Source organism: Podarcis filfolensis, assembly GCF_964270895.1.
Source record: "Podarcis filfolensis genome assembly, chromosome: 14".
Classification (NCBI taxonomy): domain Eukaryota; kingdom Metazoa; phylum Chordata; class Lepidosauria; order Squamata; family Lacertidae; genus Podarcis; species Podarcis filfolensis.
Genome location: NC_139616.1, coordinates 12,774,908 through 12,789,160, shown reverse-complemented (window position 1 = coordinate 12,789,160; position 14,253 = coordinate 12,774,908). Strand labels below are relative to the sequence as shown.

At 42.2% G+C, this 14,253-nt stretch overlaps 1 protein-coding gene across 5 annotated transcripts; it reads right to left on the bottom strand.

The window, feature by feature from the left end:
- Positions 1 to 349: 349 nt before the first annotated feature.
- Positions 350 to 13,080, bottom strand: CTXN2 (cortexin 2). 5 transcript variants are annotated; one of them, XM_083587127.1, is made up of 3 exons: positions 12,778 to 13,080; positions 2,029 to 2,079; positions 350 to 833 (listed from the first exon to the last, which is right to left on the bottom strand). In XM_083587127.1, the coding sequence occupies exon 3, from the start codon at positions 783 to 785 to the stop codon at positions 540 to 542; it is 246 nt and encodes an 81-aa protein (XP_083443253.1). In that variant the 5' UTR covers positions 786 to 833; positions 2,029 to 2,079; positions 12,778 to 13,080; the 3' UTR covers positions 350 to 539. The 5 variants fall into 5 exon arrangements, with proteins under 5 accessions (XP_083443253.1, XP_083443252.1, XP_083443250.1 ...); XM_083587126.1 differs by lacking the exon at positions 12,778 to 13,080 and adding an exon at positions 12,446 to 12,739; XM_083587124.1 differs by lacking the exon at positions 12,778 to 13,080 and adding an exon at positions 12,480 to 12,738.
- Between the last annotated feature and the right edge of the window lie 1,173 nt (positions 13,081 to 14,253).

Sequence of the window (14,253 nt, the reverse complement as noted above, 5' to 3'; positions counted from 1 at the left end):
CCGTCCACGGGCCGGACTGAGAAGGCGATTGGGCTGCATCTGGCCCCCGGGCCTTAGTTTGCCTACCCATGCTTTAAATGTCCTCCTTCCTCACAACTTCTTTCTCATTTGCACAATTATTGACACATCTTTGCACACTTCGTTCTTACCTGCACACAGTGCTTCCCCCCCTAAAAAAAATGTTTAGGGGTACTCTCATTTTTCCTACTCATATTGAAATACTGCCCCTCAATGAGGCCAAACTTAGATTCACAAAATGTTTAGGGGTATGCGTAGCCCTGCGTCCCCCCTAGAAAAAAATGAACTGCCTGCACAGGAGCATGCCAAAGCAGAAACTATGTGAAAATGATTATGAATCTGCAACAAAGCCTTTATTTAACAAAACAAAGCAAAAATGCCACCCCCATGTCTTCAAAACATAGGGGTCTGTTACAAATGCGTCCTTACTTAGGAATTCTAGGGCCCCTTCCCCACCCCTCCACCCCAAATGAAAAAACACACATAAGAATTAAGGCAGGGTAATTTGTTTTTGGAGTATTTCATGCAAGCGCATATTCAAACGTCCCCTTATCCAGCCCTTCCACCTCATCCTCCCACGTGGAGGATGGCATACTGCTATAAGGGTCTAATAAGATTTTGAAGCATCTGATAATCAGAAGTCCCAAAAAGACACACAGGATCCCCACGAAGGCAAAGCCGGTTTTTTGTTCCAGAGTGAGGGGAAAGGTGGACACCTCGTTGACACTCATGCTCAATGACGCGTTGTTGCAGTAGTTACTGCTCATCTCTGGGCTTCACATCCTGCTGGGCTTTCGAGATTTTCACTTCTTCGCCTGCGAACAAAAACAGGAGGCATGTTTTGGTTGTAGAGATAGCTTTAGGTTGCTGCCTAAATCCGAGACTGTCCCTGCAAAATTGGAGAAAGTCTGCTATAGTAGTGAGTGAGCTGCTTTAGTTTAATGGCTAAAAGTGTGATTTGGGAAGTTCCTAGTTTAAGTATAACACCAGCCGTAAGCAAGCTCTAAGGGACGCGGGTGGCGCTGTGGTCTAAACCACTGAGCCTCTTGGGAATGTCAATCAGAAGGTTGGCGGTTCGAATCCCCGCGACAGGGTGAGCTCCTGTTGCTCTGTCCCAGCTCCTGCCAACCTAGCAGTTTGGAAACACACCAGTGCAAGTAGATAAATAGGTACCGCTCTGGCGGGAAGGTAAACGGCATTTCCATGCGCTCTGGTTTCTGTCACAGTGTTCTGTTGTGCCAGAAGTGGTCTAGTCATGGTGGCCACATGACCCGGAAAGCTGTCTGTGGACAAACACTGGCTCGCTCGGCCTGAAAGCGAGATGAGGACCGCAACCCCATAGTTGCCTTTGACTGGACTTAACCGTCCAAAGGTCCTTTACCTTTTTTATTTTTACTATCCCAGTATCCCACTATCCTTATACAAGGTCAGACATTTTGTTCATCTAACCCAATACTGTTTGCTCTGACTGGCAGCTGTTCTCTAGGGGCTCCAACAGGGTCTCAATTATTTGCCATCTGATCCTTTTAACTGAGGCGCAAAGGATTGCTGTGACAATCTTCTGCATGTACTGTGTCACTGGGCTAAAGTCCCTGCCTCTTTTCCTTAGCATGCTTACAGTCCCAAATATCTGCAATGCAAAAATGATGACAATGGTCTGTCTTGCACGGAAATTGTCTCAAAAACTTCTATTGGGCATTGGGTTGCTGTTTTTATTTTTATTAGGTATTTTGTGGTTTTATATCTTGATTTTATTCTGTGAACCGCACTGAGACCCTCGGGTATAAATTCAGCAAACAAACAAACAAACAACAACAACAACGTATGCCTTGAACACTCAAAAAAGCTGTATAGAAGTTAAAACATTATTATTATTACCATGTTTGCCAGCGTGCAGGTCATAAAACAATTTCTTCATTTAGATATTTTTTTTTAAGTGAAAGAACTAGTTACATAGTGAAATCACCAAAGCAAGTTAAAAGTTTATGTATTGTAACTGATAAATGGTACCTGATGCATTCATATAAGGCACACTTCCAGGCTTTCCTGAAGTTTGAACAGCTGTAGAGACATCAAAAAAAGGCTAAATCATTGAGCTGTTTTAGTTGTGGTACAAACAGGCAAGTGCTGAATTGAGTTCAGGTCTCTTTCATTTTTTTTTTTTAAATATTTTTTATTGCTTTTTTTCCAGAATCTGAATCCATCATCAATAACACAACAAAAGCAGTTTTACAGGAAAAAAAGAGATTAAACAAGAAAAAATTCATCTTTCAACATCTTTTTCCATCATCCACTGGACTTCCCCATCCCCTCCATCCCTGCATTCTTTATAATAAATGTAAACAGCAAATTAGTACCTTGTTTCCTGTGTTTTTGTATTTTCGTCTAGTTATTCACTCTGAAATTAAAACTTTCTCAATCATTAACTTTGTTTCTATCGTCTCCGAATTTCAATACTGAAGCCTATTTACCTCAAACCTTAGCAAATTTTTAACATTCATATATCTTATAATGTTTTTGTAAATAGTCCTTAAATTTTTTCCAGTCCTCTTCCACAGCCTCTTCTCCCAGGTCTCGGATTCTGCCAGTCATTTCGGCTAGTTGCATATAGTCCATCAGTTGTGTGTGCCATTCTTCCAGTGTGGGTAGCTCCTGTGCCTTCCAGTATTTAGCTATGAGAATTCTTGCTGCGGTCGTTGCATATAAAAAGAAGGTTCTGTCTTTCTTGGGTATCCTCTGGCCCACAATGCCCAAGAGGAAGGCCTCTGGTTTCTTATGAAAGGTATACTTAAATACCTTTTTCAACTCGTTATAAATCAATTCCCAGAAGGCCTTCACCCTCGGGCATGTCCACCAGAGGTGGTAAAAGGTTCCTTCAGCCTCCTTACATTTCCAACATTTATTATCAGACAAATGATATATCTTTGCAAGTTTGACTGGGGTCATGTACCACCTGTACATCATTTTCATAATATTTTCCTTTAAGGCACTACATGCCGTAAATTTCAAACCGGTGGTCCATAACCTTTCCCAGTCCTCAAACATAATGTTGTATCCAATATCTTGAGCCCATTTTATCATGGCTGATTTGACTGTCTCATCTTGAGTATTCCATTTAAGCAACAAGTTGTACATTCTTGAAAGCACTTTCGTCTTAGGTTCAAGCAATTCTAGTTCTAATTTTGATTTTTCCACCTGGAAACCAATTTTTTTATCTTTTTTAAAAATCTCTAAAATTTGGGCATAATGAAACCAGTCTCGCACCTTCCCTTTCAATTTTTCGAAGCTCTGCAACTTCCAAGTGTCACCCACTCTTTCTATTATTTCACAGTATTTTGCCCAGCCACCCCCCATATTAAGTATTTTTATGGCTTTAGCCTCCATCGGTGATAACCACCTCGGAGTCTTATTTTCGAATAAGTCTTTGTATTTAGTCCAGACAGAAAACAGAGATTTCCTTACAATATGGTTTTTAAACAACTTATGAGACTTTACCTTGTCGTACCACAAATATGCATGCCACCCAAAAGCATTATTGAACCCTTCCAGATCTAGGACATCAGTGTTTTCTAGCAAAAACCAATCTTTCAGCCAGCAGAGGGATGCAGCTTCATAGTACAACCTTAAGTCCGGCAGGGCAAAACCCCCTCTTTCCTTTGCATCTGTTAATATTTTAAATTTTATTCGGGGCTTTTTGCCCTGCCAGACAAACTTCATAATGTCCCTCTGCCACTTTCCAAAACATTCCACTCTGTCCACGATCTGTAGGGTCTGAAACAGAAACAGCATTTTTGGCAATACATTCATCTTTACTGCTGCAATTCTTCCCAACAAGGAAAGTTTCAATCTTGACCAGATTTCTAGATCCTTTTTGATTTCAGACCAACATTTTTCATAGTTGTCTTTAAACAGATTCAAATTTTTCCCAGTCAAGTTAACCCCCAGGTATTTCACTTTATTAACAACATTTAGTTCTGTTTCCCTCTGAAACCCATCTATTTCTAAAGATGTCAAGTTTTTTGCCAAGACCTTAGTTTTTTGTTTGTTTAACTTAAATCCCGCCACCCGACCAAACTCAGAAATTAGTTCCAATACTCTTTTTGTACTGGACACCGGCTCCTGTAATGTCAAAACCAAGTCATCTGCAAAGGCCTTCAGTTTATATTGTTTTCCTCCGACCTGTATTCCTTCCACCCGCTGATCCTTCCTAATCAAATTTAGCAAAACCTCCAGGACAGAAATAAATAGCAAGGGTGATAGGGGGCACCCCTGTCGTGTTCCCTTTTCAATTTTAAACTCTTCTGTCACCACATTGTTTACTATCAATTTAGCCTTTTGTTCTGAATATATTGTATCTATACCATTTTGGAACGCCCTTCCCACTCCCATCCCTTCCAAATTCTTCTTCATAAATTTCCAAGATATATTGTCAAAGGCCTTCTCCGCGTCCACAAATATCAATACTGCTTTCGTATTCAAATTTGTCTGTAGAAGTTCCAGAACATCGACGATGTTCCTAGTATTGTCTGACAGATGCCTACCAGGGAGAAAGCCTGCTTGGTCTTTATGAATAACTCCATTTAAAACTTTTTTCAATCTATTTGCCAAAATGTCAGCAAAAATCTTGTAATCCACATTTAGGAGTGAGATGGGACGGTAATTCTTAAGTTGAGTCTTTTCAGATTCCAGTTTTGGTATCAAAGTGATGAATGCCTCTTTCCACGATTCTGGTGCCCCCTTCCCTTCCATGATTTGGTTGCATACCTCCATCAATGGCTGGGTCAGGTATTCCTTTAATGTCTTATAGTATTTGGAGGTAAGTCCATCTGGGCCCGGAGATTTGCCTAGTTGCATGTGCTGAATGGCATTTTCGATTTCCTGTTGGGTTATTTTATAATTCAGGTCAGTTTGTTTATCTTGTGTTAATTTTTGTAGGCCATAGCTTTTTAAAAAATTATTTATTTCAGTCTCCACTTGGGGTCCTTGGGAAAACAATTTTTTAAAATATCTCTGGAAACACTTTCTAATTTCCTCTGGTTTCTGAATACATTCTCCTTCAACCTCTAGATTGGTAACAAAGTTCAGTTTTTGTCTCTTTTTCAGCTGCCATGAAAGCAGCTTCCCACATTTATTTGCGGATTCAAATGATCTTTGTTTCATCTGTTTAATTTTCCATTCAACTTCTTGGTTTATCAATTTAGCATATTGTGCTTGATGGAATTTTATTTCTCTCAAAACTTCTTTTGATTTTGGATTTAGTCTCAACTTTTTCTCTCCGTCTTTTATCCTTTCCAAAATCTTGTCCTTTTTACCATTCCAGAGTTTTTTCTTAATAGAATTCTGCTGTATCAGAAACCCTCTCATGACAGCTTTACTTGCGTCCCAGATTGTTTTTTTTTCCACCGACGTGTTCAAATTCAATTCGAAGTAGTCTTTCATCGTCTTTTGGGCCTTCTTCACTATCTCCTGGTCTCTAAACAATGCATCATTCATTCTCCATCTGAAGGATCCAGCTGGTGTAAGTCTCAAGTCCATTTTCAAGGGGTTATGGTCGGAGCAAGTTTTAGGGCAGATCTCTACTTTTTTGGTCTTAGGTGCCAGTCCTCCAGATATCCAGATTTGGTCGATTCTTGTCCAGGATAGGTGGGCTTCAGAAAAGAATGTTCCCTCTCTACCTAAGGGGTTCTTTGTCCTCCAAATGTCAATCAAATCCATATTGTCTGTGAGTTCAAAAAAGGTCTTTGGTAGTCTGCCATCTTTAGTCACATTTTGGTTTTGTGACTTATCCATGTGTGTGGAGACAACCCCATTCATATCTCCCATCAGAATGATGTTGTTGTAGTCCATGTGGTCCAGCATTGTCTCATGCAGCTTCCCATAAAATTCAGATTTCCCCTCATTTGGTGCATAAATTCCAATTATCAAAAATTTTTGTCCTTGTGATTGTATCTCAATCGCCAAAATTCTTCCTTGTTCATCTTTAAACACAAATTTTGGTGCTAGGCTCTCCTTTGCATATATCACGACTCCCCTTTTCTTTTCTTTAGCTGATGAAATAAATTCTTGGCCTAGTCGCTTGTTTATTAGCACTCTTCTGTGGAGCCTAGTCACGTGGGTTTCCTGGAGACAAATGACGTCTAGTTGTTCTTTCCTCAAAATATGGAAAATCCTTTTCCTTTTTTCAGGGGAATTTGCACCATGAATATTCCAACTAAAAAGCTGCAGAGACATCCTGGATCCACTTGTTAGCCAGTGGGATTGTCTCCCTTATCATCTATGTCTGGAGGTGGATCTTTTGTGTCTGGCGTGGGGGGTGGCCAGGTACCTGCTGTCCCTTTTCGAAGGTCCTCCCCGTAGTCGTTTAGGAATTTTTCTTGCTCTTCTGCTGTTCTGATTCTCACCTTCTTCCCTTTCAAATTAAAAGATAGTCCTTGGGGAAATTCCCACCTGTAGGGGATTGTGTTGTTTCTTAATAATCTTGCCAGGTCCTTATATATAGTTCTTAAATCCAACAGTTGTTTTGGTATGTCTCTGAAGATTTCTGCTGTCTTCCCCTGTATCACCAATGGGTTTTTAAAATGTAGGCCAAGTATGTTATCTTTTTCTTGCTTGTATCTCAATATGATCAAGCAATCCCTTGGTTTGTCTTTCTTGGCCACTCTTCCCAATCTAAAAGCGGTGACGATTTTGAAGTCTTTCTCTTCTGCCAGACCCCAGAACTTGGATATTTCTGCTGTCAAAAAGCCGGCCAAATCTTCCTTTTCTAGTTCTGGGATGTTTCTGATCCTAAGATTACTCTCCCGGTTTTTCAGCTCCGCCATAGACAGATAGGCCTGTTGTTCAGTAACCTGTCTGCTCAGTGGTCTTACTTCCCCTCTTAATTCCTCAATCCTTTTTTTATTTTGGTCTGCTTTCGTATTTGCGTCTTCAGCTAATTTTCGATTCTCTGATATAGTCTTTTCGAAATTTCCTATCGCCTGTGTATTTTGAGCAACTTGGTCTGTCAACTTATTAATTGTTGCTGTAACCTGGTCAAATTTAGCCGCTTGTTCGTCGGCTTTCTTATTTAATGCTGCCAGTTGTTCCAAAATTTCTTTAGAAATAGGGTCTAACCCTCCTGCAGCCATATCCTCCAAAGCTGGCTGTTTAAATTGTCCTTCTGGCAGATCTATCACTGTTGGAACAGATGATCTACGTGGCTGCACAGGCAAAGTTGATTGCAATAGCTCAGTTTGTTTTGCTTTCTTGGCAGCCCTTGTTTTTCCTGCCACACTCATTCCACAGCTGTCTAGGTTTCAAGGTCAAATTGTAAATCCCATGGGAAAAGTAATCATCCAGGCAAAAGAATTTCCAAAACAACCAGCAGTTCTCAGAGATTTATATTCCACAATCCAGCAGGGGGAGCTCCCCAAAAGTTAGGAAGAAGGATAGAAAATTTTCCACCATTTAAATCCCATATATAGTAAATTCCAAAATAGGGGGGGTGGAACCCTCTAAGATCACTTTACACTGCAGATAATGAAAGTTCTTTGCGAAGGTGTAAACAACAGTTCCTTTTTAGTGGCTGTAAAGTAGCCCAAGTAACTTTATGTCTCTATACACAATTGCCACAGTCTGATGTTACTTTGTATCCAGGCAGCCCGTGTGCTGGGGCTCATAACTTTGTAATCCACAAAATAAGGAGAGGTATAGCACAGTCTCAGTCCATTTATAATACAGTTTTGACTTTCCCTTTATTTTTAATCAGTCAAATTCAAACTTGCAGGGTAAATTCCAACTTCTTTTAAACTCTTTTCAACGCTTCCGCTTTAAAAGAAAACTTTGCTCAGTGCTTTAAACAGGGACGGAAGACTGACTTCCTTTTTAGCGTCTCCCGTTTTCAGCCGAAATTCATCAATTTAGAGTCCAAATAAAGCCTCAAATTTCTTACTCACGAGTTTGTTGTTTCCGATCAAATGTTCAAAGAAGAAAGGTCAGCGCTCATCAGCAGCAGCCGCGCGGCTTCACTTCCGCGGAAAGAGCGATGGATTCACAGCACCGCTACCCCCTCCACGTTCCGGAGCCCCTTACGGGGTCCCTTCTGCGTTTCCGAGGTCGCTCCTGGTGCCCGCCGAATCCCACGGCCACGGGCTCACTCTACCCGTGGTTTTCCTGAACGGGTCGTCGCTGTGCCGCAGCGCACGACCCTTTTCCGCGGAGCCCCTCTTCAACAACTGAAGAGGACCGCCATTGCTGTTTCGCGCCGCCTCCGGAAGTCTAGTTCAGGTCTCTTTCAGAAGGAATGAGATAGCTACTAGCTGGCATGTTTTCTATATCAGAGCAAGAACATACAATAATACTGTAGCAAACAGAAAAGGGGAGATTTGAAAATGCAGTTTTATGTCTGAATGTTTTATTCGACTTTTATGGGCCCACCTAAAGTGCATGTGTGTGTGTGTGTGTGTGTGTGTGTGTGTGTGGTGTGTGTGTGTGTGTGTGTGTTCTGGATTGTATCCAGTGTCACTTAATGTTATACCTGTTCTGCTGGCAAAATGTTTGGACCAGCAAAATGCGGCTGCACAAGAAATTGCACAAGCACGTTGCTGGTAACTTCATTTGCAATATAGATTGTACAATCTGCTGTGAAATGAGTTTCTGCTAGTGCAATTCTTTCATTGGATTCCTCTGTTGTGCAAACTGAAAACTCACCTGTCTGTTAGTGCAAGACAGATTTACATGCAAAGTGGATGTTCTGTCACTGAACCACAGTTTACAGATCACCTTGGCTGTCTCTTAGTGCAGACCCGGGTCATCGAGCTTGAACTTCTATAGTTGCCAGCCACCACGAACCACCATTGTCAGGGTTGGCAGAAACACCAGCAGCAATGATAATATTTTATTCTCCTGCTAATTATACTGCTTCAAATGTGCATTTTGTATTTGACTTCTTTTGGTAACATTTTGTTTTGAAATCTTCAAGGTTGAAAAGTGCTTTGAGATATTTTCAACAATATATAAAGCGGTATAGAAATGAAATTAACAACAACAACAATGCGCTTCCAACATAACTTGAGGCTTAGCTACATTAGTAAAAAAAAAAACCACACATGTTTTGAATGTGTTATAAACAAGCAACACCAGATGGTGCTGTAGAGCAAAAAAACTTTTCTATGCGATTTTACATAGTGTTTTTTCCCCTTTTCTTTTGTTATAACGATTTAATTTCTGACTTATATATAGTGTCCGTCTGTCCCTCCCCCTATGTGTAGATCCACCTTTGGGTAGTCATTGGATAGCCAACAAAGCTGAATGTTGGGAGATTCGGGACAGGCTAAATAAAGGACTTCTTTGCGCAGTACATAGCTAAACTATGGAGCTCCCTTCCATGGGAGGCACTGATTGCCACAAATTTGGATGGCATTAAAAGAGGATTAGGCAAATTCCAGGAGGAGAAGGTTATCAATGGCTACTAACCATGATGGCTGTATTCTACCTTCACTGTTGAAACAGTATGCTTCTGAATACCACTTGCTGGAACCTGCAGATCCTGCTACAGGCATCTGGTTGGCCACTGTGAGACCAGGATCCCGCACTGACTTGATCCAGCAGGACTCTTCCTATGCGTTGCCATGCACAGGCTTGTTAATATATCGCTGTACACATATAGTGAGCAGGTTAACACAGGAGAAAATAAGGTTTTAAAAGCAGCAGCTGAAGAAACCAATCCTTGAAAGACTTTCCCAGATCTCTTCGAGAAAGGAGATGAAAAAGGGATGGGAATATTTCATCGGAGCTATAATCATATTTCATCATCTACTTTAGTTTCAAAGACTGGATTGGAAATGAGAATTTGTGACTGTGAAGGTCAAAAGCAGCCACTGTACTTCTTGTTCCGGTTCACTGCTATCTGATAGCCTGATTTATTTTTATTTTTATTTAAAGGATCGCTTTATGGACCTTTCCAGAGAATAAAAATGGAAATGCAGACCTCCCTCCTTGGCTGGGCGGGTGCAATGGTAAACGGCATGAACTGAGAGATCCCCAGCTGGAAATCACAGGCTGAAATCCTAACCCCACTTACCTGGGAGTAAGTCCAACTGGATTCAGTGGGACTTCTGAGTAGGCATGGTCAGGATGACTGAATAGGCAAACAACTATTTCTCACCCCCAGAATCAGCACACTGCTCTACAATCTGTAAGTATAGGCCTGCTATATTGTATATATAGTATATATATTGTGTGTGTATATATATATATATATATATATATATATATATATATATATATATAGTATATAGTGTATATATATATATTGTATATATTGTATATATATATATACAATCTGTAAATATAGGCCTGCTAGGGATGCCATAAGGATTTCTATGGTAATGGGTACAAAGTGCTTTGAATTAAACGCTTACAGGAAAATGTCATGTGGATCATTATCATTGTTATAAATAGCAATGCCCCCATCCCAACATCAGTAGTGCTATAGCCTTTTCTCACATAACCAAACAGGGTGGGGTTGCCCTGTCTCAATGTGGTGTGTTCCAGTGCCGAAGCCAAGGAGTGCACAACTTCGCACAAGTCTGCAATCTTATGGACCCTTTTCCGTGAGAAAGCCCTACTGAACACAGTGAGGCTTACTTCTGAGTAAAGATGCACAGCAGTCCACTGCAAAGTTGTTATGGCATGGCCACACCTAATGACACTCACCCAGCTTTGTTTGTTTCTTATGCCAATCATCAATTGCAGGCAGTACCCTCACTGGGGGGGAAAAGTGTGTTTTCCCATTGACAGTCAGTTGTGCCTTGAGCAGTATTGAGGTAATGCAATACCTTTGCAACCCAAATACTACTTGAAGGAAAGATGCCTAGATCTCCAGCGGCAAATAAGTGGCAACTGTGCATTTATTGCAATTGCACATATATTGGAAAGGCTCTAAGGTGACACATATTTTCTATGTAGAATAGTTAAGATCCAACATCAATAGGGTGCTAGAATGTGGGTGTTTCCACTGCGCTGTTTGGGGTGTGGACTAGGGATGGGGAAAAAATCTGTCAATTCTGGTTCTCCCAGTTTCTAATTTTTCCACTCATAAATTCATTTCTCCAGATTTGTGCAGCAATTTGTGATTTATTTTTTAAATCCTCACAAAAATTTATCAGCATTTTGGTGCAAATTTCTCCGAATATACACATTTTTGTATACAGTTTTGACTAACACACACATTTTTTGCAAGCATTTTTCCTAATAGAATGCATTTTTGTATGTCATTTTTACCAACATATTATTCCTTATGCACATTTCCCCTAAAATGTGAATTTTTTTAATAATGAAAAGCCTGGCTGGTTGGAGAACCGCATTGCAAAATTTGGATATGTGGAAACTTCAAAGGATGGTGGTGTTTCCGTTCTCATATTGTTTCAGAAAGTAGAAATTTGATCGATTTCCTTTTAAATGTGAACAGAATCAAATTCCTCCCTCATCCCTTGTGTGGACAGCCATCTTGCAGATTTGGCCTTTATGGTACTCCTGTAAGGTATTGCCTGGCTTTTGCAAAAAAAAAATTCTTTGCCACTTTGGAGCAACAGCAGGTTGCCTCTGAGCCAACAAACACGAACAACCGAATTCTTACCTAGCAGAGAAGGCAACACTTTCCTTTTGGAAGGAATAATACATAACACTAATGAACTATATTTCTTTGATGAGAGGTCTCGTCTAGTACGTTTACCAACCGCTGTCTATGCCCTAATAATACTTGCCTTTTGTGGGCAGCGGAAGGAGATTGTGTGTCGCTGGGGAACCTGCTAGCGTCAGTGTGGCTAGACTGGCTTGTTAACATGCTTGTACAGTATGCATGCATATACTGAACAGGTTAGCGCAGCAGCATTTTTAAAAACAAGCCAGTTGTCGGTTGCATCTGAAGCCTCCTGGGATATGACTCCCTCTCTCTCCGGTTGCAATCCTCACGACACCTGCTTGAAAGGGAACCCCACTGCAACCACCAGCAGGACTTGTTGTCGAGTAAATATGGTTAGAGACCTGGGTTGCTCAACACCCACTAAAAATCCTTCAGCATCCAGCAGGCTTTCCTACCCCCTCTCCAAATAGCATCCTTGATTTAGGTGCTCTATGCACAAAAGCAACATGAGATCTCCGGCAATCCCCCTCCCACCTTCGGCTGCTCGACATTACCTGGTCATAGCAAGAGAGAGGTAGCAAGCAGAGGCAGCAACAACCGAGTCTTGGGCGTCGTTGCCAGGGAGGAAATCGACACTGCCCAGCTAACCAAGGTCAATGCCATCCTGTTGCATTAAGTCCAGTTGGAGAGCCGTGGCAGATGGATGCCTCACCCATCCTCGCCCGAGCTAGATGTCAAAGCAACACACAGCCTTCCCCCCCCCCGCCACCCTCCCACCCACCCCGCACAAAACAGCCCACTCACCCCCGTCCGAGTCAGACATCCTGAGAGTACAAACCCTTTTCCTCCTTATCCTGTGTCCCCATGCTAACGACCTGCCGAAGTTTCAAGGTCTCAGAAAGAGGATCAGGTCCCAAACTGTCAGGGAGCCCAGCGAGGATTTCTGGGGCTCCCGCCCAACGTGAGCATCGCCAGGGCTCCGGCTACATCTAACCACATTAGCATCCGAGAATCTGGACTCAGCTATGGGCGTTCCTTCAGCCGGGTTAGATGCCTCTGGGTGGGGTGGGGTAGGGTCCTTTCCCGAGCACATACACACACACGTACACACATACACACGCACCGCTGGCAAGTACCTGGGGATGCTCAAGATGTTTTAATTTGATGGTGAGGGGTGTGGGGTGGGGTGGAAATGTGAGGGGAGGTGGTGGGCAATATGAAAGCTGGATTATCATGCAGCCAAGGCTCCCCCTCTCTTCCCCACCATCCAGATTGATCTGAAGTTCCTGCAAAACACTACGTGCGAGGCATTAGCAAATCTGCTATGCTCTCCCAGCTGCTGCTCCTGCTGCTGCAGCGACGGCAGACTGGGTCCTATTTGCTTGCAATCCTCTTTGCAAAGCTTGTTGTTCGGAAATGTGCATCTCTGGGGAAGCGGTTTCTCGGCAGCTTCTAGGCACCTGGGGAGAAAACCAGGCGGGGACGGGGGTTGTTATTTATGGGCAGGGAGAGAAAGCCGTCCAGAGGGGGGAGGGGAGGGAGGTGCGTGGGAGTTCCCCACTTTCCATGCTGGCTGCCAAGTCGACAAATATTGGGGAGGGGGTTTGAAATGGACAAGGCGCAAAGTTGGAGGATGCCGATCTCTTGCTCCTCTCCCAAGGGTGTGTTTTTTCTCCCCTCAATCAAATGCAAATTATTTAACTTTTTGTTTTATTTAAAGCAAGCTACAATAGCTTCCCGGGGGTCGATTTGAGTGTGTTGGGCAAGAACTGAGTTGAATGCACAAGACAGACAGACAGCTCGATCGATCAAGCAAGCACGCAAGCAATGGCCCGCCGATCTACTGTGGTGGGATGGGTAGGTGGGATTGGATTTATTTATTTTTTACTTCGCATTTCGCCTGGGTTGCTCCGTTGTGGCGAACAGCCATGTTGTACGGAATCCGGCGTGTGCCAAATGTTTCCCGTTGTACGAAAGGGGTGATGGATTGGCGTGTGAAGTCCCTTCTCCTTCCCCGGTGATTTCGAATCTATTGTATATGCAACCTACAAAAGTCAGATAAGAGGCTGTTTTCCCTATTAACTTCAGTGGGAAGCGGATTTTCCCTTTTGGCGCCTCCCTTGCCGAAAAAATGAATCCTTCCAGGAATTTATGAGAGCCAGGAGGTTGTTTCCAGATTTTGTCCTGAAACTTACATGCAGCTGGCAACAAAATGAGAGAATCATTCACTTGAATAGTTAAAAACAACACCAGCACCCAAATATTTGATTTGATTTTACCTTATGGGGCACATCGTTATTTGTAGCTAAGCAAGGAGCAAGGGAAACACTCCATAAAGTTGATTTATATATTAACATGAATAAACACCAGGCACAATTTTAAACGATAATTTAATCTCCACAGTATCCTCATAGCTTAACCACCCATTGGGGAACCATTTGCTGGAATTGTGTGGCATTGCTAATGTTCCGGATGAAATTACAGACCCATCCGTCATATTTATCTGCTATTAATTATTCTGCATCAAGTCATTTGCTATGGCTGCTAAGAATTGGTTGAGAAAACACAGACCTCCAGTTCTTGTGGGAATTCCAGATAACAGCTTATACCAA

What these genes read in the sequence shown, in the direction of transcription:
- CTXN2 (XM_083587127.1), bottom strand. Translation starts at nt 785, where the DNA reads ATGAGCAGTAACTACTGCAACAACGCGTCATTGAGCATGAGTGTCAAC.